We start from the raw sequence: 25,244 nt of genomic DNA, 5'->3' as shown, positions 1-25,244 counted from the left end.
TGACTGCTGCTCTCTGCATAGATTAAATGAACATGCATTGACACCTCTTCTATAGCAACTAACTGAGGTTCAAAACACTGGTGCAGCAGCTGCAGCTTCCCCTGAGTTTGCCTTTAGGACTCAGGGACTATTCCTAACAAGGTGACGCAGCATGATCCGGTGCTGGCTGGCAGGCATTTACTTTTAAATGGCCAGCGAACACGAAACATTGAGCTGCATGTTTTAGCTGCAATTTGGTTTTTTAAATGACATAAGGGCAGCGAAGAACACGAGGGAAGCTTCCAGGACAGAGTCTTACGTGATCCATCATTTGCTGAAGGCCCTGGCTGAAGGGGCGCCGACCTATCCCGGGAGTGCTCTCCAGCTCTGGGAAAGAAAGATGGCCAATGCTGGGCACCATTCCATACTGCTTCACCATCGAATAGGCTATCTTGGTCACCTTCCTCAGATCGTCCTCTGCTCCTGTGGGAGACAGGGACTCAGCGTGGGATGCTGGGCTGACAGGCGTAGGAACGCGTGCACCTCCAGCACACAGCCCACGCTGCACGTGCAAAGCAGGAAGGGTCTGTGTCGGGAGCAGCCCACCCCAACCAATGACTTTACGCACTAAGCCAGGGTAAAGGGTCACCCGTTCTGCTGACCGCCCGGACAGTGCAGCGCTGAGGTTTGAACACACAGCATTTCACACCCCTGGTTAAAAGGAGGACTCCAGCCCCCCCTCATGTTTTACGTCCATGTACAGAATGACTTTTGCTATGTGCACTAACAGGGAGGTGATGTATCACACAGCAAAAGTCATTCCACACATGGATAGTGTGTAGCGGGGGTGGGACTGAAGGGCTGGGGTGAGGCCACTCCTGGGCATGGGAGGGGGCTCTGGACTGGGGCAGGTAGTTGGGAGTATGGGAGGGGGTAAGGGCTGGGGATGAGATGAGCAGGTGGCGGCCCCAGGCTGGGGGGTAGAGACAAGGAGTTTGGAATACAGGAGAGGGCCGTGGGTTGAGGCAGAAGGGGTAAAGGCTTTGGACTGGGGGGGTGTGCTGTGGGGTGGGGCCAGGGATGAGGGCTTGAGGTGCAGGAGGGGCTCCAGGTTTGGGGGGCAGGGAGGTTGGGGCTCAGGCTCACTCGGGCTGTTTCTGGTCAGAAGCAGCATGGCAGGCTGCCTGGTGCCTGCCTGTCCTGGGACCATGCTGTGCCCCAGAAGTGGCCATCAGGTCCAGCGCCTAGGGAGATGATGGGGGGACAGGGCTCTGCAGCAACTGCGCGCTCTATTCTCCCCCACAATCACTGCTCCCCAGCTCCCCTTGGCCAGTTGCTAGCCAGCGGGAGTGTGGAGCCAGCACTCAGGGCAGGGGAGGAGTGCAAAGCCCTGCGTAGCTCCCCCGCCTAAGAGCCTCCCCACTGGCCTGGCACAGAGATGCCTCAATACAGAGCTGCCGTGGCCAGCAGGCAGAGGTGCCTCTCTCCCGGCGAGAGGCACCTCTCCCTACTGCATCCCTATGAGGTTCTGGCTGCACTTTTCCCCTCACCTTTTTATTTATGCACACCCAATCCGTGGCCCCACAAAGTCGCGAGACCTCCTCGTCAACCTCCTCCTGGCCTTAGCGAAAGCTGCCATCTTTAATAGCAGGAGGAGGATGCTAGACGAGGGGGTTCTCTGCGACTGTGGGGCCTATTTCCGCTCCTCCCTCGTGTCACGAATCCAGGGAGAGTTCCTCTGGGCGGCGTCCACTGGCTCCTTCGATAGCTTTGAGGAGCAGTGGGCGCTGGCCGGGGTTCTCTGCTCGGTGTCCCCATCCGGCTCCCTTATTTTGAACCTCTAGCCCGCACTTCTTGATCCTTTAGTCATTATTTGTCCCAAGCAATCAATTGAACATGGGTCCAGTGTCCCTCCCATAAGGTTGGGGAGGGGCTTTTAGAAGGTGGGCGGGCTCCGCCCGCCCACCATCCCATGATTTCAAATAGGTCCCTATGCCCCTGCATGGGGCTTAATGGCAGTGGGAGGGGCTTAACAGGAAGCTGTGTGGCTACTCAGCCATGTAGCTTAGAGGTAACTTGGCTCTAGGCCTACTCTCCAGAGCATGCTGCAGCCGGAGCCTCTAGAAGTAAGTCTAAGACAGCAGGCGGCATTTCAGTTTGGAAGCCATGAGCTACACACGGATGAGGACAAACCCACCATCGAAAACCTCATTCAACTTTTTAACCCACTCCCGTCTGCAGATCTCTCTGCTGCTCAGATCACCATCAGGAAATAGGGGTAAGCACAGACCCAGAGCCAGGCCTTCTAAGTGCCTGTTACACGACCTCCGAGACTTGCGAGAACACGGCTGTTCTTGGCACGTCGCATAGCTCTTCATGGTGGGAATTTTACAACTGCTCAGCGGTGGCCTTGCTCTGTTCCCATCCACATCAACAGAAGTTTCACTGCTGGCTTCAATGTGAGCAGAGTTAGGCTGTTGCTGAAAGCCACGCCCTTCACTTGGATTTCAATGATTAATGCTACTTCCCCCAACTTTTTCTTGAGGACAGTGACACAGGAAGTGATCCTCTCCCCCCACCGTGGTGTTACTAGGGCAGGCGGATGAGCATCTGCACTGCTGTACAGAAGTGTCTGCCGAACAGCTCCTTGAAAGCCAAGGAGGAGGACAGCATTCTCCCTTCTATGCAAGGGAAGCGCCCCTTAAGCTGGCACATCTGCAACTCGTGCAAGGGTCTGGCTCCTCACCTGTTGTGACTTTGTTAAAGGTGATGGCTTCGGACACTCTCCCTCCCAGCGCCATGCACATCCTCTCAAACAGCTGCTCCTTGGTGAAGAGGTACTGGTCTTTTGGGAGAATCTGAGTAAACCCCAGGGCAGCATTTGTCCGAGGGGCTATGGAAACCTGCAACACACAAACAGCCTCTGCCCATTTCAGAGAAGAGGTGCTACAAAGCAGAATACAAGCAGGGCGGAGAGGGAGACAGTCGGAGTCTCCATTGAACCCGGAGTTCATGAGACCCTCTGGGATGCATTTGCATGGAGGAACCTCAGCGCTGCTGCAGCTTCTTGATAAAACAGGCGGCACAGGGGGCCAAAAGGTGACCTAACATCCTCTGGCAGCAGTCCCTCACTGAAGGACGTGCCTTCATGATTGTGCTTCCTGACGCTACAGCGAGAGGCAGGGAGGAATGAGACATGCAAGTCACTCTGATGGTAGCTGTCAACTAATCAATGAACCCCCAAGATCCCATAGTGATTTGAGAGACCATCACCCAGCATGTCCTGCTGAAGTTAATGGCATTACCAGAGCTAGGCAGGCAGGAAGTGGCTCTATATTAAACAGGCATCATTTGTACGATCGTTTAAATGTTGGGAGCACAGTAATCAGTGCAAAGCAACACTACACAACATGGTTTAGTGCTAGTGTAACACACAAACATGCCTCTGAGAGCATAAGACATTTTATTCTAAGGCAAGGGCTTTTGGGGGGTTGGGGAAACACAAGGGCCAACTCAGAAGCCCACCAGTCACAAAAGGCACCCCTTCAAACCAGTCCCACAGAAGGACCCAGCAGACAGCTCTCTCATGCTGGCAAGGCATCTCAGAGAGGAAGTCTTGCATGCACACACGGGCCATGCTCTGTGGGCAAGAGGGCAATACAAAGCCAAGAGCAATTGCAGGCAGGTTCAGTCCCTTTAAGTGTGCACAGGGAACACTCTGGTCCGTAAGCATGTCCAAGCTTAAGATGATGGGTGGAGAGGATTCCCTAAATTAACAGCACGAAGCGCGATGCAGCACCACTATTAATGGAGTCTGGCCATGGATTTCCTAACTGTGTACTTGGCTGTGTTATTGTGCCGAGTTCACAGGAGGGGAAGGATGATGCAGCAGAGGTGAGCACAAGTTGCTGCAGTATGATCAGCATACATTAAACTGAAATCCAAAAGGACCCTCTCCCCACCCGCACAACGAGCTTGGTTATTAATTCGTAACAGACAGGTTACCTTCATCACAGCCTCTGTGTGTTCTAGCAGCCAGCCAACCAGGGCATGGCCCGACTCGTGAAACGCCACTACTCTCCGCTCCGCTTGTGACAGGATCTTGCTCTTTTTGACAGTGCCTGGAAAAGCAGGGACAGAGTTTCAGTTGGGAAAACATGTTCTTGACTTACACCTGTCATGAGCTCAGAATTCACTCTTTTCCAACTCGCTGTACAAGCCAGCCAGGCGTGCAGTGTAACAGTTAGCGAGCTCATTACTCTAGCCTGCCCTGCCACCCCGTCCAGATGGGAAAAGCAACACCGCTTCAATTAAGTGCTGTTAAAGAGGTGCCCTCCATCACCGTCCTCGTTAACCACATGACTGTGTCTATTACAAATCGGAGTTTGGAAGAATTCAGCCAGAAGCACAGGCTGTTTCATTCTGCACTGAACTGAAGCATGAGACTTTCTCAGCTGAGATCTCTTCTCCCTTTTCAAAGGGCTGAGTTAAGATACATTGTAATAGATTATCTCCCTCTAATGACTAAAACACAGACCTAGGGTTCAGATCTGGGAGCAGCTGTGCCACAGACTCTCTCTGTAACCATGGCCAACTCACTTTCCATGTCCCGGTTCCCCATCTGCAAGATGAAAATACCCAATGAGCTAGCAACCAGCAGGGGTATTCGTTGGCTTCACTTGGCTGTAAGGCCCTGGAGCTCCTTAAATTGGAGACGACATAGAAATGCAAAATGTTTATAATATAAACATCCCCAGCAGAAGAGTCTCCCAATAAGAGGATACAGTTTATCAGGAACATTAATATAGCACAAAACCAAGGTTGCACATGAAAGATTCGTGCAAATCCAGGGAAGTTTTCCATTCTGGTTACGCATGGATCAGTATGGATCCTCAAAGCCTGGGGACAAACTTTTGGAATTAGCTAATTAAGATCAACTCAGCCTCTCCTGGAAAAAAAAAAAAAAAAAGGCTTTCATGTCCATTTTCCACGCCAATGCTCCGTCAGTTGGAAAAAGCCCACCCAGGGCTTGCAAGGGACGCTGACAAACTCGTTGCATCGGTGCACAAAATAGCTAACTGCGGAGCACAAAATGGCTTCTGCATCGTGGCAGAATTTGTAGGGGGCAGAAGGGGCTCGGTGGAGAACATCAGCGGTGCACGGCTCCTGCGCGATACTCTGGAGAGAACACCGCTTAAAACATGCTAAGAGAAAGCCCGGTGCCTTCTTGAACACAGAAATAGAAAGTTCCATTCAAGTATGTGTTGTACAATCGCTGCCCGGGGATCCCAGCAAGAGCTACGCCTCACAAGGCAGGGTGGGGAGGGAACAGCAGAATGGCCTTCATTTGAATCACAATAAGGTCAGTCACAATCTTCCTTTAACGCAGGTTGGGTTTTCATTATTTAATTCTTGAAGCATTTCCTCATCAGCCCACCAGGGAGCGCGACTGCATGAAACTCTGCAATAGCACAGAAGGTTCCTGCCTAATTGCCTCTTCCCTTGACTAAAGCCAGCCTGGGCTAGATGAGGCCCCGGAGGGCTTGTTCTGACTGTTTAGGAGCAGAAAATGCCTGAGCTGCTGCTCCAATGCGGCACTTGTTGGGTTCCATAGGCAGCCAAGGGTATGAGCAGGCTCCATCGTAGGCGCAGCCATGCTCTCTGCAGGCATCCTCCCAGGGAGCCTATCAGACACTGCTCCATCTCCTCCATACATCTCCCCTCACTCCCCAGTGACAAGACTTATAGACTGGTCCCATTTCCAGGCTTGAATCCTTGGCAGCGCCTAGCATTCAGAAAGCACCTTTCCCCCTTCTCCCTCATTACATCGGCCTTATGCCCTTGGCTGTAACTCTCCGCACCTGCTAAGTCCTTTCCCTTGATTTAACACCACTCCTCTTAATGCAAAGCCACTTGCAGTAAAAGCAGAGGAGATGTCTCCTCCCCTTTCGGGCAAGTCCAGCAAAGACATTGCTGGGTGTGGCTGGTTAAGACAGCAGCACCACCACTAAGTATTTTTGTGCTTGGCAGCAGCATGAAAGCCCCAGACTCCCCTACTCCCTCTGATTAATAAACTCAGTGTGTTCTGCGATTCAAAAATCTTGACACATCAGACGTGCATTGTAGGCCTTCATTTAAAAACATCAAAATGAGTCAGAATGAGGGTGCAATGTTTTGGGTAGGACTGGGGAAGGCAAGGGCTTTGAGAAGGGCTTCGAGAAGGCTGGCATTTTCTCCAGCGGAGGTAGCAGCTGCACCACAGGGGAAGCTAAAACAAGCATTGGCCTTTGCTAGTTTATGCCTTTGCTGAGCTACTCGGAAAGATCTAACTGGTCACACTTAGCACTGCTAAGCAGCCAGGTGTCTGGCTTTGTGCAAGTGTGCACAGAATTACTCAGACTGCTCAGGGGGAACTATGCTTTTAGGGAAGGTGAAATTGCAAATAGTTTCCCACAATGCTTATTTAAAACGTTTAGAAGGCACCCATCTGTGGGCACTGAAGCACCTTAGAATAATAATTTCTCCAAATGAGTAAATGGCTGACTCAAACATTCTGGTCATGGCTCATAACCATCCAGCAAAATACCTCACTAGACAAGCATGCAGCACCTTCTGGGTGTCCAATATTACACCTCTTACAGTGGCACTGTATTATGTAGGTAGCCAAATACTTGCAAGACTATGTGCTCTGCAGCAGAAAGGACCCAAATTCTGCACCGTTCTAGTGCAGCAGACTCAAAACTCTTTGGCCACTTCAGTTCAATCTGAAGAGGATTTTACAGAATTAAAGCAGAATAAAACTGTTCACACAGTGTAGTCCATGGCTTATTTGGATATTAAACATACTCTGCTCCCAAATGTTCAGAGTACTGCAGATTATTACACTAATAATACATGGACTAACAGAACTGGAAGGGGCTTGGAGAGGTCATCGGGTCCGGTCCCCTGCCCTCACGGCAGGACCAAGCACCACCTAGACCATCCTTGACCAGTGTCTGTCCAACCTGCTCTTAAATCTCTCCAGTGGTGGAGATTCCACAACCCCCCTAGGCAATTTATTCCAGTGTTTAACCACCCTGACAGGCAGGAAGCTTTTCCTAATGTCCAACCTAAACCTCCCTTGCTGCAATTTAAGCCCATTGCTCCTTGTCCTGTCCTCCAAGGTTAAGGAGAATAATTTCTCTCTCTCCTCCTTGTCACACCCTTTTTGGTACTTGAAAGCTGTTATCATGCACTGTGGGGGTTTTGGGTTTGGGGAGGAGAGTTTGAAATCTGAACAGCTCATTGGGGGCCACTTGAGAATCTGGCGCCTGGGAAGGGAGGGCAGTGGGCTTGGGGCTGTGGAGAAAAGTGTTATTTGTACATTTCTGCTACCAAGTGATCATTGGGGAAACTATCAACATTAGGCCTGTGCCCCATGATCTGCACTAGCCCACTGGAATTCCCGGGGTAGGTTTGAACCAGTGGAGCCTCGGTGGTTACAGGAGAGCGCTCAACCTGAAGCTCCCTCAACACAACAGGGCATTGCCGGCAGGACAGTCTCCTCAGCGGTACAGGCGCCCTCACACTTGTTCCACCAGAACCTGGACGTGTTACCCTTGCAGGCATGCTGCAAAGCTCCTCTTTCTATGGCTGCTAGGGAGGTGGCATCCCTCTTGCATTTTGCCTTTGCAATGTACGCAGTAGGTGCCGAGAGCGCTGGGTGGGCACCTAACGCTACCGTTTGTAAACGTAATGAATTGAAACACAGACGTGTGAACTGTCCTCCCTGGGTTTCAGTTATCCAGTTGTGATAGGGGCTGGCTGAACCTCAGAGCTACTGGGTCAGGGGGGTGGAGACTCAAAAGAGAACGATCAGTTTGGGTTTGGAAGGCTCTCTGCACATTGAGTGCTAAGGCCATTTTTAAAATGGCTGTTTAGGCGCTACAGCGTAACTCGGCAGGGCTTTCCAGGTACTAAGGGGAGACATGATCAGAACCATCTGCCCACTCCAGAACCACTTCTAAAAGGCACAAGAAGCACCAGAGAGACATCAGAAAGCTTTAGAGCAGGTCACGGCTTCTTACCTGCGAGGATTCTCTCTACAGCATACTCAAAGCTGAGAGTGTCAATGGATTTATAGCCTTCCCTCGCAGCATGGAGAGCTGCCTCGTTACAGATGTTTGCGATGTCAGCGCCTACAGAGTTAACAAATCAAGCTTTTTTTGCAACGAAGAGCGCCCGAGAACAGAAAAGGCAGGCGCAGACCTGGTGGAGGCTCTATGGAAATGAAATACACCTGCATCACCAGCACCCTTTGTTCCCCGGGAAAAGAGCACAAACTTTGTCTCGGTGGCTCATGTTAGAACGTAAATAACACAGTCAGCCTGGCAATCAGCACTGAGCTGCCCTACAGGACGGAGCTCAGTCAGCGAGCAGGACGAAAGCCCAGGCTGGCGCTCAGCAACAGAGGAGCGGTGCGGACAGTCGGACTGTCATGGGCACTGCATTGTTCTTACGGCAACCACACCAGCCTCTCCACTGGAGAGAAAACATCTGTTCTCAGTTTGTGCATGCACAAGCGATGGCAGGGGGAGAGGGCTGCTGCAAGAAGTAATAGCAGAGGCCGTGTGCTGGGGCCTGTTAGAGGGGAAACCCAGCAAGGGTATTCCAGGAACGACTTGCAGACAGGAGCCCTGGCGCGCCATGGTCAGAAGCGCCGTCCTCGTGAGCAACCCCGAAAAGCCTGGGGCCGTGGGAACACGGAGAGGACTCGGATTTCACCCTGCTCTGCGAAGTAGCCTCTTCTCATTTCTACCCAGCAGCAAATTATTATTCAAGTGTTGATTGATTTTCAAGTCTTAATGCACCGAGGGGCAGCCTCTCAGTCTCAAGAGCAACCAGGAAGAGGCAAAAGCAGCAGCTCTTTCCCAAGGGAATCTGGGTCACGAGTGTTGTAATGGCTCCCTGCAGCCCACCACTGAGGTGGAAAACACCTGGATGCTCAAAACAGTCAGGGGCGGAAAAACTCCCCCCCCCCCCCCCGACTTGTATCCAGAGTCTCACCATTGCAGTAAGAGAGGGAGCAGAGAGAAAAACCAAACCATTTCCAGACCAATACACCCAACCAAGCCCTGGGCTTGCAGAAGCCTGCCCACCCCAGCCTAAGGAACAAGCAGGTCTCATACCACTGAAGCCGGGGGTGAGCTCGGCGAGGCGCTGGGAGTAGAAGCTGCCAGCCTGGGTCAGCTTCAGACTCTTCAGGTGCTGTTCGAAGATCTCTCTCCTCTCCTGTAACGACAAGGCAGAGCGTTTGCATGGAGGGGTTAGCACCCCCACCCAGCAACCCAGCACAGTCGTCACCGGCAGGTGAGAACAGGGGAGTAAGTGTCCCCCGCAGCACAGAGCCGGCAAAGCCCGTGCGACTGGCATGCTGAGAACACAGCCACAAGAGGGCAGAGATACCCTGCTCCGAGTAGCCTCCAAGTATTTACCAGTTTTAGTTTCACCAGTGACACATGGAGCGCTTTCAAATTCAGGTCAGAGGTATGGAAGCTTACAGTGAGTCACCGGCTCCTCTCCCCCCTCCCAACTTTCACCCGCTCTGATCGCTTACAATTTCTTTAACAGCCCAGCACTTGGAACAAAGCCATCAGGAGCTCCCAGCCCAAAAGCGCACTCCTCCTCTGTCACGGAGAAGACGGCTCCTACTCTGTGCTGCATGTGGCCACTTCCTAGATGAAGGTGGGGGGCTAACGGAGGGCTGGCAAGGGGCCAACGAGTGACTCACTGAGTTGGTCCAGGAGGTCCTGATTAAAACAATGGGTTCCGCTGCCAGGAGTTCCCCCCTCCTCTTTCAGGGCAGCTGCACAGTTCATGTTTCCAGTGCCAGATCGTATCAGGCATTTAAGGTATTTTAAATGAAAAGTCTGTGCATGATGGTAAAGCCGCAGATGGAAGGAGGAGACATTTTGCTGGAAGGGAGAGTTTTCATTGCTGCTTTCAGCATCTGCATCCAGACTCTGCTACAAAGTCCCAGCCTAGCAAACATGTTCAACTTCCACTGTTAAAAGGCTCTGAACGCACTCAGGGTACAGGACATATGCTCCAAGCAGGCCAGGAAGAGAGGGGGTCTCCAAACATAGGCACGACACAGCGAGGTGCTTAATTCGGAAGAGGAGCCCGAGCTCCGGCGATATTTTTCTTTTCATAGCCACCACAGCAAGCCCAAAGGTGCCAGGGCTTAGCCCTGGCAAGCCCAGCACAAATTAAGCGCAGAAAGTAAACACAGAAATGAACAGGGAAGGTGCGTTAGTAACCCGGGCTCTGCCCAGACAGGGACTATTAGCTAGAGAACCAGTTTAGGCAACTCCTAGTTTCATGGAGAGAGAATACAGATAGGCATGAAATTGCTGTCTCCATGTCAAAAGGAGAATTCCAAAGCAAAGCTCCGAGGCCAGGCCAGATTGGAGCAAAGGGAGGTGCTAATACCATCCAGCCATGCTCGCTGTGCTGTGGGCTACTGCATTCATATATTGGCTCTTTGGCTTAGAACACAAGCGCGAAGACCGCCAACACACTACTGCCAAACTTGGACTTTGCCAGCACAGACACTGACCAAGAACTGCTGACACCAGATTCCAGACAGGGAGCGGGAGGGGATACATACCTGGAGTGTGGGGAAATCAATAAAAATGTGTCTGTCAAGCCTCCCGGGCCTCATCAGAGCATTATCCAGGATGTCAGCACGGTTGGTGGAAGCCAAAACTATGACATGGTCCGTGGTCCCCATTCCTGCAGCAGAGTGAGAGAAGAAAGGACAGTGTACTGTAGCACACAGGGCAGGCTTCACGCTGCTGAGAGGCACGGGGATGGGAAGTGGAGGGTCTCTGCCACGGTACACCTTTGTGGCAGGCGAGACTGAAGACACTTGCTTCTCTTCCGTAGTGTGTGAAGGGAGGGCTCTGAAGGGCCAGTTAGAAGTGGGTTGTGGAGTTTGGCCTTTCCTCGCACCCCTTGATACACAAAGGCCACTACACACAAGTGTGAAGAGTGCAAGCCCCGGGCGCTCCCAGTCCGAACAAACAACCTGCAGATGAGGGACAGAATTCAGGAAAAAAGTGACTGAGCCGTGACGCTCAGCGCACAGCTCACGGATGCTGGGATTTGCACTGGGCAGGTAGGGCTAGTAGGGAGTGATGGGCTAATACTCTGGGGTGGAAGTGTGTTTCAGGGAGGGGCGTGGAGGAAGAGAGCCTGGCAAACGGGGTTTCACGTGCTGGGGGCCTCACAGAAGGCACGGTGCCAAAAGCAGAAGGGTATGGAGGGCAACTGCTTGTGTAGCTTAGAGGAGAGCAAAAGTGCCATGTTGAGGCACCACGCCAGGCAGCTGCTTATATTTCATCAGGTGTTCAGATGCCAGCGGCCATGGGTCACCTTAATACACTTGTCTTGCAACAGCAGCCAGCAGCAGCCCTTGGAGCTGTAAGGCAGGCAGCAGGCTGCCAGGGGACGGGATGAGTTAGCCTGTACTCGTCCTTAACTCCCCAGTCACAGGCTGCAGCAAGCAGCCTTATGAACGCAAGCCTGGTGAGTCCCGGCTCTCCACAGCTCCACAAAATGTGTCAATATCCTACAGCTCAGCGCAGAGGTTAAGATTCTAGATAAGTCAGAGAACTGGGCCTATAGAAAAAAAGCAGCTTGTTCTACGGCAACGCCAGTTCTTCCTTCCCAAGGATGCTTCTAAACGAGCTCCGGACAAGAACGAAGCACGCTCATTCGTTAGCCGCGCATTACACTGCGCTTTCGAGCTTGGTAAACAAGCAAGCAGACTGGCAGGCACCTGGGACGAGCAAACTTTATTCACAGGGCAGGGTTAGAACGCACAGTGCATCCCTTGCTTTGCAGCTGGGAAGAAGCCATCTTAAAATAGATCCAACTATCAGAACAACAAAACCAAAATGCCCCACTGACGGCACCCTCCTTGCATCAGCCTGTCACACTTGCTTTCAGTCCGGGGTCCCAGTGGGTGGGAGACATACAGCTCCAGGAAATCTACATCAGCAGCCCTAAATCTATCCTAATCCTCCCAACATGATGTAACCTCCTGGCCGTTAACATGCTTTGGCCTCAGCATGCAAGCATCAATCACAATGAACAGTCTATAAAAGCAACACCTAAGAGTCCATGACGGCAAATTAAAGCTAGTGCTGGGAATCCACCTTGAGAAAACCTTGCTTGCAGCACTTGGGAGATAAACCATTTCAAGGAAATGGTGAAGAGGATTTGGTTGATTTAGCAAGTTTTGTGCTTCCTCCCCCTCTATTGTAACAGAGCACCTCAGCCTTACATATACAGACTTCCCTTGCTGCATGACCAGAACTTGAAGAACACTGTCACACATCTGATGGAGACCAAGGTCACCTGTGTGTGTGAGGAACAGCACCACTGACACACAGCCACTCGGGGGGCAGAGCAGCTGTCAGGCCAACAACTAGCTCAATCTAAGAGTTGGGAGGAGGGAGATTTTGGCCAAGGACCCAGCACAAATAACTGCTTCTCAAAAGTGTAATTGGTTCTAATGTTCACACACTGCAGACAAGACCTTGGCCTTAAAGGTCTCATCTATTCATATTTTTCAGAAGATTTGTAGGGATTGTGCTTCCTTGTCTGGTGTTTAGTTGTTTCTGCTTAGAAAATTCTCTATTCAAACAGCGTCTCTGCTCTGGGAAAGTTACATTCACAAATATTGTGTGTGAACAACTCCTTGTAAATACAACACCGTGCAGCTTCAGTCAGTCGTCTAGACTTCCCTTGCTGCATGACCAGAACTTGAAGAACACCGTCACACATCTGATGGAGAGCAAGGTCACCTGTGTGTGTGAGGAACATCATCATCATTCTGTGCACTGCACAGTGAAATTAACAAGACACACACTTACATTCATGCAATTTAGCTGTATTGAATTGTTCCTTCACCATGTAAAGGACATAATCTGCCTCCCTCCACTCCAGTTTTCTGGAGGAGGTTCCACGGAGTTCTGTCTTGGTCCCTTTCTCTATAGGTTCTGTCTGGGTAATCTCAGTCACAAAAGCAAATAGGAACTATTCTAGGATTCCAATTTACCTCTCTGCTCCAAACTCTCTTGCTTGTCCAATCTATTCTCGGTCTGTCTGACACCTACTCATTGATGTCTAGTGTCACCTCAAGCTAAACATAAACAGAGCTCCTAATCCACCTTGCTCCCTCCTCCTCTCTCAGTCACTGAGGACAATACCACCATCCTGCCTGTCATCCAGGAGCATAAACTAGACATCCAACACAGATCCCTTACATCCTCATTAGAGATGTGAACTGGTAACTGATTAATCGGTAAGTGAGCGATGTTTACCAGGTAGTGGTTAACTGGTGCCAGGAGCAGGCCGTGAGCTGGGGGCTGCTTCAGCTGGGCTGGAATGGTCCCCCAGCCAGGATCCATCTTAGTCGGTTAACCACCAGGTTAACCTTATATTTAACAGGTCAACTGATTCAACAGGATTTTACACCCCTAGTCCTCACATCCAAATCATGTTGAATCTTGCTGATTCTCTCTGCATATCATCTGAGATGCAGCCCTTCCTAGAGAAGAAGGGTATCAGAAATGCCGAGCTCAGAGCGACTTTAAGAAGCCATTTAATCCAGTTCTCTGAACTGAGGAAGAACCAAGTAAACCCAGATCATCTGTACATCACACACTCCCACTTATACCGCCATCTCCCTTGGAAGCCTGTTCCAGAGTGTTACTACCCTAATAGCTAGAAAGTGTTCCCGTAATATCCAACCTAAACCACCTTTGCCCATGATTAAACCCATGATTTCCTGCCCTATCTTCAGCAGAGAACTGATCACCCTCCTCTCTCTAACACATTTTGAAGACTTAGGTGCCTTCCTCAGTCTTTTTTCAAAACTTCTCCTCCTCCATCAGGTTCTCTAAACTTTCTATATTTTTTCTTGCTGTCTTCTAGACTCTCTCCATTTTAACCACATCTTTCCCAAAGCACGATGCCCAGGATTGAAGACAGCATTCCAGTTGAGACCTCCCTTGTGTCAAACAGAGCGGGACAATTTCTTCCTGTGTTTTACATATGGCACTGCCTTTGACTACACTCCAGAAATACATGAGCCTTTTTAGAACTGCACCACACTGTTGACTAATATTCTGCTTGTGATCCACTGAGGTCCTCGTATTCCCTTCAGCGGTACCAAGGCCTAGCTAGTCATTCCCCATTTTGTAGCTGTGCCGTTGATTTCTTCTCCCTAAGACTACTCATTAGCACCTGTAGTTATTGACGAGCCCTATTATTTAAAGCCACACGGGTAAAACTCTCATCCAGGTCTTCAACACCCATCTCAGTTCCTGCAACATCCTTCTCTCTGGCTTGGATAAACGCAAGCGCATCCTGCTTAGCGCCTTTCAGAACATGGCTGCCAAATTCAGTCTCCCAGCCAGGCTCTCTGACCAATCAACTCCCCACCTCACCTTTGGCACCCCCCCACTGGCTCCTTCTCTGCTGCGTTAAACCTCTGCTGCCTGCCTTCTCTTTCACAGCCCACCCCACCCTACCAGTTGTGTCTCATTCACTATTAAAATGTCGACTCAAGCATACAGTTGGTCCAGCCGAGCCCCCTTCCCCTACTTGATCTGGTTTCAAACACCTTTGTGCCCTGTCTGATACCATCCCTCCAGCTTGGGAGGGGCTCCCCGTAAACATCGGCAAAATGACATCTTCCTCCTTCAAACCCTCCTTTTCCATGTTGCCTGAAAACATGCGTGAGGAGACCACGGCATATCATGCTGACCTATTGTCAGTTTCCTTGTACCTCCCCATCACTCCGTCCCCCACTGCTATGTCTTGTCTGATGCTCAGTGAGGGCCAGAGACACTTTTTGTACAGCGCCTAGCATGCTGAGGAACCGGCCCATGACGACTTCTAGGCACGACAGATAGCACAAATCCATATTCCTTTTCAGAGGGCACTCTGTGGAAACAGTGTGAACGAATCCATCAGTGCTCGAGGAAACACTTTCTGCAAAGCATGAATTAATAAGGAGACTATTTCACCTTTCATCTTCCAACATCTGAGAGAGGGCTGTGCCCTGATTTTGCAACTGGCAACTCACCAGGGTCTCCAGGGCTACACCTGATTTCGATAAACCGGAGACTACAGACACTTTCATCTTCAAAAGAGGGGGGATTACATTTCCCCGAAGGTGGAACTTCATGGGGGTTCAATGACTTACTGGAATCAGAGCACAGATTCTCACGCTGCGTCCTTCCACACCACCCTGCTGCATTAAAATGAGGGTAGCCACGGAGAGTACGGCCACTCCTGGCCACTGCCCACTGGAAAATCTATTGGGCATTGCACAGCTGAGGTGGCAATGCCCAGTCCAAGTAAGGTTACATCTTTGGTCAAACTTGCCAAAGCGTAGGCATGCCCAAAGTGTCGGGGACTATGAGCATCGATTGGGAGTGGCTTTGGAACTCTGCTCTGTGGTGTCTCCGCCACACCAGGCACTGGCTTCAAGGACACTCCTGGGCACATGGCCCTCATCTGGCTGAGTACTCCAGGTAGACTCCCAGCTCCCTTGCCCCTCCCCGCAGAGCTGGTCTCAGAATCTGTGCTCAAACAGTGGATGAGGGCAGTCCATGGCCCTCCACACCCCTTACTGCACTCTAGTTTCAATTCCTGTCTCCTCCGGGGACATAATACTGACAATCTTGCATGAGACACAGGAAAATCACAGGCAAAGTTCCCTCTAGTTTTCTCCATCCATGTGCAGGATAAATTTGTTATAAGCACCGAGGCACGTGCAGCTGTGCCCCACCAGGAAAAACACATGCTGCCAGCTGTGGGCGTTCTGCTAGTCAGCTGAGCAGCATTTGAATCTCTCCTGGGCGGCTGCCCAAGCACCCCGCTTACAGGGAACACGGTCACAGGTGCATTCTGATGATGTCTCTGGCCAAGAAGCTCCCTCCTAGGTGGCATTCTACTTGAGGAACAGGAGCTTTGTGGGGCACAAACAGCAGAAGCCCAGAAGAATCAAATTCCCATCTCTGTCCTAACAGACGACAGAAGCCTAGAATGCAGCTCCCAGGGACGCCTTCCTCTCACCTCACGGCTCCCTTAACTCCTTGCACGGAGACAATCCGAGGCGGCAGCAAATGCCGTTCCTGTGAACAGGAGAAAAAGGGATCTCTCCCACCAAAGGCAGTCTAGAATCTGAGCCATTCCCTGCTGGACAGAGCCCTGAAATCTATTCCTTGCCCTGCTCCCCAGTAATAGGACTCAGCTACAGAAGTAATGCGCGTTGGATCAGCACTGCAGGGGCCGACAGACTCCAGTTACAAAGAAGAGGAGCCAAATGCGCGTTTGCCTTCATCCCATCAAATCTCTTTGTAAGTCCCAGAAATAAGCAGGGCTGACAACAGGCAGAGCCTTGCCAAAAAGACATTCAGAGGCCGGGCATGACACCTAGGGCTTGCCTGCACACTACCAGGCTGCCCTCCCCTCCCCGCCCCGCCACCTCCCCCTTTGGATTTCCTAGCCAAGCCGGGAAGGCGGAGATTAAGTTAGACAGCACAGGAAATTTAATACATTGCTTATGCCCCTCTGGGACAACTAACTGGCAAATCCCACCAGGCTTTAAAAGTACCTGTCTTGGACAGGCTGTAACTAGTATTAAACAATATTTAATGGCTGGCTAACCCCACATGCTACCCTCAAAACAGAGCTCTGCCCTTGATGCAGACTTGCCTTCACTTCTTCAGGGCTGTAAATTATCCCCAGCCAATCGCCAGAGGGAAGACATATTTCTGAGCTGAAACAATTATATAGTGCATTAAGAGTTTCTTTGGGCTTCCTGGCCTCCTGCAGCCCCAGTCTTGGGTGCACATGTTGCCTTGGTTTTATTACAGGCTGCAAGATGATGCCAAAGTTATCTCCAGAGCACATACTGCCTCAGGACACTGCAGCAAGCTCTCATCTGTCTCCAAAACCTTTCAAGTTACCACTAACCAGACCTGCTCGACCGAGGATTTTAATTTTATTCCTACTGCTGTTAGTAACCAGAGATTATATCTTCTTTCCAATTCTATATTAAACCCTGGGGAAGGCCTGCCCAGTGACCCAGGGACAGTGCAGAGATCCAGTGTAAAGTCTGTCCCCTAGAAGTCTCCGATTACTCTCCAGCAAGGACAGGCCTGGAGAGTCATGTCCAGTCTTCCAAAGACGAGAACAGTTGCTACCATGTGGAACCTTTCAGCACACTGAAGAAAAATGGAGTGTGGTGAGAGGGAGGGAGAGGAAAACGGGGGTCCCAGAAGACTGGGGGGGGGGGGGGAGGGAAGGATGGGAGAGGGAAGAAAGGAACAAAGAATAAAGCACTTGGCTTTGAGAAACTCTGCTTAAGAAATGCAGCTGCTTCTGCTTGCCCTCTGATACATGCTCAATACAGCAGCTGACGGCGGGGGAGCAGGTAACAGAGAAGAATCTCTCCTGGGTACATCTACACTGCAGTTAAAATCCAGCTGGGTGGCCTGAGCTTGCAGGGCTCAGGCTAAGGGGCCGTGTAGACGTTCAGCCCCGGGATGAGCTCTGGGACTGCTGACTGCAGTCTCTTTAGAGGTCAGGCTCCCATCTGAACATCTACAGTGCAGTTAAACTGCACTGCAGCCCGGATGAGCGGGCACAAGCCAGCTGTGGGTTTTGACGTGCCAGGCAGACATACCTGCGGAGAGCGATGTACCTGCTGGGTCAAAGCAAGGCCACACTGACACCTGAGAAATGCAAAAAGGAGCCCAACTTTCAATGCCAGGGTCCCTCTTCCTACAGGGGTTCAAGAGCCCTAGATCTCACCTCTCAGGGGATCTACAGGACGCACTCCCTGAGTTGGAGGGTCAGAGGGTGGCAGCCTCGGACAGGGAGCATTGCGTGAGCCGCAGCAAGAGACACCGGCAAGAGGAGGGGCAAATGACGTTCAAGTCAATGGGCAAAAAGAGAAAACGCTTACATCTGGGCAGAATTTGGGAGAGGGGTGGAGAAACACGTTTAAGCTGAATCCTTCCAGAGGCAGCAAAGGCCTCCCCCCTGGCTGGGTGAGAGGAATACTAACCATCCATTTCCACAAGCAGCTGGTTCAAGGTCTGCTCCTCCTCGGTGTTGGAAAAGCCGGACATGTTGGTGGAGCGTTTCTTACCCACAGCATCTATTTCATCAATGTACACAATACAGGGGGCACGAGCCCTGGCTTCTTTGAAGAGGCTCCGTACACGAGCAGCTCCGAGACCTAGAGAAGAGAGCGAGTGCGTTGTGAATCAACCCTTACCTGCTGTGGATTTTAAACAGCTATAGTAGAGATGCACCCAGAGGCCCTGCCCCATGTAGTGCCCAGGCCCTGCCCACTCACCGGAAGGGACAGGCCCTGCCCCAAGAAGCGAGAGGGACGCGGTACAGAGAAACATTTAGCCTAGATCACCTTCTGGGTTAGAGACTAGGATCCAGGTAGCCTGCGTCTCTACCCACTGGACCAGGCAGCCTCTCCAGCGGAGCTCAACACGGCAGTCTGTCTGTTCCAGGAAGAGCCCCGCTCCCAACTGCAAACAGGCACGCCTGCTTCTTTCCCAGGGCTAGTTTAAAGGCCTAGCTATGTCAGCGAGCTGCATGCGGCCCCAGTGCCGCACTTGAAGGACGGGGACAGCTATATGTGGTTCCAACATTCCCCGCTGGAAAGGGCATTAGACTCCCGCACGGATACGTACGAGGAGGGCAGCCTCCGTGGGAGCGCTGGCGGTTTCTGAAAGGCAGGACAAGCAAGCCTACGCTAGGGCAGGGAAGGCCCTGAAGGGAAGTAAACGCTCTTTGGCGTAGAGCCTGCACCGTGCGTGGCTGCGACCAGACGGAGGCGCATGCAAGGTTCCACATCACATCCTAGGACGGGTGTAGGGGTCAGGGTAGCCCGGCAAGAGGAGCAGGTGGCATGACCCCGCACTGGGCTCCGCATCCCTGGGGCTGCCCCTGCCAGCCTGGCCGTGTGGCTCCCAGGAGCTAAGGGGTTAACATGCAGATCCAGGACTGGGCGGCGGGTCACAAGCTGCTGCCGCCTCCGCGAGGTGCCAGGGCCCAGGTTGCACGGCACTGCTCCCCACGGGGTGTGTGTAGGGGCGGAGACCCCCTTCCCCAGTGCCCCGCTGCGCCTGGCTGGATCTAGTCCCGAGTAGCCCTGACAAAGGGCTGGACCAGGCAGGGAAGGGACTCTGCCCCCTCCCCCCCCCGGCTGCTGCTCGCCCCAGCGCTGCTCCTGGGAAGCTGAGAGCCCCAGAGCTGCTGCCCTGCCAGTGTGCATGCTGGGGGCACAGGGATGTTGGGACAGGAGGATGTGGGGACAGGATGGGAGGGGGCAGGGGATCAGGCCGGGGGGGATCACGGGGCCTGAAGGAAGACGTGTGTATGGGGGGGGCGGGGGACGACACAATTTTACTTTGCAGAAGCTGGACTTTCCTTTACTCTCCCCCCCCCCTTTGCCTCCCTCCCTAACTACCGATTTGGCTGCATTCTCACCTGCTCACCTTTTCTCCAACTCCCTCCTGCCCCCAACTTCCCTCTCATACCCCCACAACACTCCCTCTCCTGCTGCCAAATTCCCTTCCAGACCCTGCTCTCCTCATCCCACCTCCGGCCCAGATCCTGCATCCCTATCTCCATCACTGGCAGCCCTATCCCGCACACTGAACCCCTCATTTTTGTCCCCATCCCAGAGCCTATGGGGGTCCCCAAAATCCACTAACTCCAGAACCCCAGAAAAGTAAATCTGGCTTATGGGAAGCCTTGAACCTCAGTCTCCCTGTTCCTTCCCCATACTCGTGGGGCTGGAGTGCCAGAGGACTGAGGTGTCTCAGTTGGGGGCCACAACAGTGAGGGTTGGGGGGGGGGGTTGGAGGAGTTTTTTTGCTTCTCACTTGGGGAACCACATAACTGTTTTTTCTGTGGGTCAGTGGCCCCACCCAAAAAAGGTTCCCCACCCCTGCCATAAATAAAAGAAAACTTTGAAACCTTTTGTGTTGGACATAAATTAATATTTTACTTTATTTAAAATGAAGTTTGATAAACTAACATGAGAAAGTTCAAATGCTTAATCTGTTTAATAATTTAAACCATTCTCCCTAGCTGCAGCTGGTTCAGAAATTATGGTCACCGTACCCAGCCTGCCCATCCCCTCCTCCCCCCGGCACACAGGTCCATAAACAGAAGTGAACAAGTTAAATGTTGGCACACCAAGGGTGCCGACCCCTGTGCTAGGGAGTAAGGAATGTTACTGAAGAGCATGAGGGAGTCAGACTCTCTCTGATGAAGGTTTGATGCAACCAACAGAACTAAGAACTCTCTCCTAAATATGAAGTGGAGAGAGGGCAGGAATTGATATTCCCCTAGCTGAACTAATGGCATTGTCTACTGATGAGTTTTTCATACCCTCAGGCCTGCTCAAACCACTCCCCATGCAAAGACAATTACAAGTTCAGTTTCTGAGCACACTCCACAAATGAAGGATGTGAATGGTTAACCGGTAAGCATCATCCTTACTGGGCGATGCTTACAGTTACGGGCTGGGGCTGGCGCAGCCCCACGCCCACCGCTGGCAGTGGACTGCTCCAGCCCGGCGGGGCCCCCCGAGGGTAGGGGGCCACGCTAGCCTAGACGCGGCATGCGGGAGGGTCCTCCAGCTCAGCCTGCCGGATGTGGCCCCCACTCTCCCCCATTTAATTACTGAAACGTTCCGTTGAACCGTTTAACTGATTCCCACAGATTTACACCTTCGCCCCTTTTCTTCCCAGCAGGTCAGAAGACTTACCTCCTATTACCTCCACAAACTCAGAGCCGGCCATGGCCAGGAACGGCACTTGTGCTTCTGTAGCCACTGCCTTTGCCAACAAGGTCTTTCCACAGCCTGGCGGTCCAAGTAGCAAGGCCCCTTTGGGCACCTTGGCGCCAAGCTGGAGGTAGCGCTCTGGGCTCTAGAATGACAAGACAATCCCATCAGGCACCTGGGCTCAAGAGCAGTGTTTCCGGAAGAAAAGACTTGTGCAGAGGTGCACCGGCTGCAGCAGCAGCAGCAGCGACTGGCTCAGGGCTCATGTGAACAGCAGTCTGAGCTATCCCTCAGGGACCAGGCGCAACCCACACTGGCTTCTGCCGTCACGGACCAAACCCTGGGAGGCTGCTCAAAGAAGAATGTGCCCTGCTCCCCAAGCTGCCAGACTCTCCCAGGGGGCCAGTGGCAAATGCTCCACCACTCTCATTTTTTTCATCTCTTCTGGGGTGGAGGGAAGGTGGGGGGGAGGGGGAGATGAGAACACACTGGGAAGCACTTCAGTCATGGGGCATCTTATTCACACAGCACAGGGGCCACAAGCCAACCTTCCTGGGAGTTGAACACACTGGCTGTGTCTAGACTGGCAAGTTTTTCCGTAAAAGCATCTGCTTTTGCGGAAAAACTTCCCAGCTGTCTACACTGGCCGCTTGAATTTCCGCAAGAGCACTGACTTCCTACGGTCTGAAATCAGTGCTTCTTGGGAAATACTGTGCTGCTCCCATTCGGGCAAAAGTCCTTTTTGTGCAAAAGGGCCAGTGTAGACAGCTCAGATTTGTTTTGCGCAAAAAAGCCCCGATTGCGAAAATGGCGATCGGGGCTTTTTTGCGCAAAAGAGCATCTAGATTGGTATGGACGCTTTCCCGCAAAAAGTGCTTTTGCGGAAAAGCGTCCGTGCCAATCTAGACGCTCTGTTCCGGAAATGCTTTTAACAGAAAACTTTTCCATTAAAAGCATTTGCGGAAAATCATGCCAGTGTAGACGTAGCCACTGTCAGCAGAGAATCCCCACCACTTCCTCAGTTCTCTGCACGCCACAGCTTTATGCAGATGATAAACCCATTACTGCTGGAATCCACTGTATGCACAAGAGCTGGCTGGCAGATTTGCTCCCTCCACTTCCACCTCTGTTCGTGCCAAGCATATTTGAGGTTCTTACCTTTAGATAATCCACAAATTCCTTCACCTCCATTTTGGCCTCATGCATTCCTGCTACATCCTTGAAACTGATCCCTTTCCCAGACTTCCCATCCACAATGGTAAAGCGAGCCATTTTAAGCTGGTTCTGTGGAAGACAGCACACAGTGAACTCTGAGGGTACAGTCCCGAGGAGGAGGATAGGGGGCACACTGAGAGGCTGTGCAAGATCAGGCAGTGAAATTCGCTTTATTTTGAATGGGCGGAGGCAGAATATATGAATGCGCCCTGCGTGATCTTCCCACTGGAGTGCATTACAGCACCCACCATCTCTCTGGTTGTTGTAACACAGCAGAACGATTCTCTGCCTTGTGCTCAGTAATATACTGTCACGAGAAGGGTTCCCCCACTGGATGATGGGGTTTGGTCCGGAGACTCAATAACTTAAGTAACCAATGTTTTACTAGCAAGAGGAATAGAGGAAAGTTGCAGTAAGTCCCCCCATATATTAGCGGAGGGCATTTAATTAAACAAATCTGTGTAGATTGCCCAAATCAGTAGGATCTGTCAAGTACTCCTGCTGTGTAATTTTTGTTGACCCTACTCCTTAGTATAGCTTGGCTGGTTACCGCTGATATAGTTTGGGGAAATAATATGAATACTGACCACTGTTGGCAGACAGGATATTGGGCAGGATGGACCTTTGGTCTGACCCAGTCTGGCCGCTCTGATGAACTGATGGTCATTCATCATCAAAACTCTTGTGAATGCACAAATGCACACACATCAGCCTCATCACCTGGCGCTGCTGCTACAGTTACTGTTCCAAAACAGGCCAGAGGTGGAACTCCAGGCTCTCAAGTAGAACAGGCTGCGCATTTTAGCCTCCTAGTGCGCGTTAAGCCCCAGTGACAGTCAAAACAACAATTTAGTTAAACACCCTCTCTGCAACTGCTTATTATGCTCTGCCGAAAACAGCCACTACGAATTTTATTTATTTATTTGTAAGAGGAAAAAAAGTTTAAAGCAGCTCAGGTCCTCAGACTTACCAGCTTCTCCAAGCTTTCTAAAGCATTTCTTGCCATCCAGGTGCTGACATTTTGCTCCATAAAAAAAAGGAGCTAGCCAGAGCAGGGTTGCACAGGAGGGGGCCGCTGGGAACCACCGTAATGGGGGATTGAGGGTCTGGGTTGCTTTCATCCAGAGGCCCCCCTGAGTTGTTGCTGCTGCACCCACAGAAGATGTATGCAATTTGCAGCAGCTGACTGAGAGGGAGGGATTTGATTGATGTTGCAAGCGGGGTACTGGGGGAGGGGAAGTCAGCCGATAATGAAATCCAGAATTTGAGCATATTTTAAAAATCAAGATGTTATTTTGCAAAACGCAGAGACTCCTACTCACGGCTATAGGGGGGCTTGCCGGCAGGGTGAAATGAAATACACCATTCACAGCTGCAACTCATCAGTGAGTTTTGAAAATAGCACAGCAAGCTGCACTGGAAATTCACTGAGCTCAGCCCTTCTGGCAGGCAGGGAAAGAGGGCCTCAAGTGGAACCAGTCACTGTACAATCTAGTCAGCTGATCAGGAAAAGATGCAAGATAGGACCGGACCGCACAATCTCTGGCATCAGTTAATTCTCATCCTCTGTGGACTTTATCGGGGAAAGAGCAGGAAATTGAGCCAGCACAAAGGCTCAAGCAAGGCTTTATATTTTATAACTATTATACAGGACCTAAACTACTTACAAAGGCGCTGAATCCTCCTTCCCTTCCTGCCATCCCAGCAAGGCGGAAGATGTACCATAGTATGGCTACACCGACAGCTGCCATTCCCAGGGCATAAAGGGCACTGAAAAGAGGATAGCTAGTCAAGTACACATTTCAGCATCTGGCCACAAGACAGTTACTAATGTAGTAAATACGACCAAAGTGTTATCAGGATTTTACAGATCCTGGCAGTCAGGCTACAAGTGCAGCTGTGGGCAGAGGAGTGACCGAGACAGTGGTACATTCTGAAAAATACTCATTTTGTATATCACACCCCCAACCATTACATAAAGTAAACAAACAGGAAGACGCCCAGTGGCACCGTCTCTTTCAGACTCGTACCTGCTCGTAGCAACCAAGGGGCTAGATCTTCACTGATTGGCTCTGCAGAGTCAGCTTAGTATCTGATGGGGACTAGGCAGAGGAGGCAGCCAAGGGCTAACTGGGTTCCCAGTGTAAATCAGAGTCACCTCGGGGCTGCTCTAATATTCCAGCTGTGGCCCTGGGGAGCATTACAGAGCCTGGTCATGTCTCTTACACGCCCATTATGCCAGAAGCAGGTAGCACAGTGAACAGCATTGCCAGGGGAATTCCCAGGTGCCCCCTTAGGACAGCGATCTGGCTCTTCTGTGCTGCTGGTCCGAATGGGGGCCCCAACACATAAGCCAGGGTTTGTTCTGCCTTCCATCAGCAACAACATTCTCCATTAAGTTCCAGCTGCAGAATCTTTCTGGCAATAAGAAGGATGGTCCAGTAGTTTGGGATGTATGAGACCTCAATCCAAGTCCCTACTCTGCTAAAGACTTCCTGTATGACCTTGGGCAATTCACTTAGTCTCTCTGCACCTCAGTTCTCCTATCTGTAACATGAACGTAATAGCTCTGCTCTACCTTTCAAGAATGCTAAGAGGAGGAATGTATTAACTGTGTGGCACTCAGGTAGCATGGTAATGGGGAGGGACGCACAGAAGTACCATGTAGAGAGAAGTAAGAGGCAGAAAGAATGCAGCTAGGTTTGTAGACCCATGGCTTGTCTGCAGAGCTGAAGCTAAGTCATATTTGACTAGTCAAATAAGCAAACAAGAGGCTTGATCCTGCAAGGTAACAAATGTTCTGTTCTCTTGCAAGAAGAAATGTGAGTTGCCAGCACTCAGCACTTCAGACATCATGTCTCGAAGCTTCTGAGAATATGGAGCCCCACAATATCACCTTCACAAAATCTAATTTCAGAGCAGAACCACAGCAGAACAGTTCTAAAAGATACAGACATGCCAGAAATACAAACTCCGTGGGCTGGCATACAACAATTGTAAAACTACACAGCTGAGGTCGAGTTCTCAGGCCTAATGATCAAAACCAAAAAACAAATAGCTGAAACTTAAAACATTTGTTTAAGTGAACTGCCGGTTCTAGGACCTGGCAGCATAACACAAAACCATACCCGGGGCTTCTCTCTTCTATGAAGCATTTTGTACTATA

General features: G+C 51.3%; 1 protein-coding gene across 2 annotated transcripts in view; it reads right to left on the bottom strand.

The window, feature by feature from the left end:
* The window catches only part of SPG7 (SPG7 matrix AAA peptidase subunit, paraplegin), a 57,900-nt gene that overhangs the window by 6,206 nt on the left and 26,450 nt on the right, over window positions 1-25,244 (bottom strand). For both annotated transcript variants that reach the window (XM_075939847.2, XM_075939846.2), the window contains 10 exons: window positions 23,746-23,848; window positions 22,022-22,147; window positions 20,846-21,008; window positions 18,113-18,286; window positions 10,628-10,752; window positions 9,147-9,249; window positions 8,046-8,156; window positions 3,985-4,100; window positions 2,726-2,882; window positions 299-462 (listed from right to left, as the gene is read on the bottom strand). In XM_075939847.2, the coding sequence (XP_075795962.1) occupies window positions 299-462; window positions 2,726-2,882; window positions 3,985-4,100; window positions 8,046-8,156; window positions 9,147-9,249; window positions 10,628-10,752; window positions 18,113-18,286; window positions 20,846-21,008; window positions 22,022-22,147; window positions 23,746-23,848 (1,342 nt within the window). The remainder of the gene's footprint in view (window positions 1-298; window positions 463-2,725; window positions 2,883-3,984; window positions 4,101-8,045; window positions 8,157-9,146; window positions 9,250-10,627; window positions 10,753-18,112; window positions 18,287-20,845; window positions 21,009-22,021; window positions 22,148-23,745; window positions 23,849-25,244) is intronic.

This window comes from Pelodiscus sinensis, chromosome 12, assembly GCF_052426305.1.
Source record: "Pelodiscus sinensis isolate ZL-2025 chromosome 12, ASM5242630v1, whole genome shotgun sequence".
NCBI lineage: Eukaryota > Metazoa > Chordata > Testudines > Trionychidae > Pelodiscus > Pelodiscus sinensis.
This window is presented reverse-complemented; position numbering and strand designations above follow the sequence as displayed.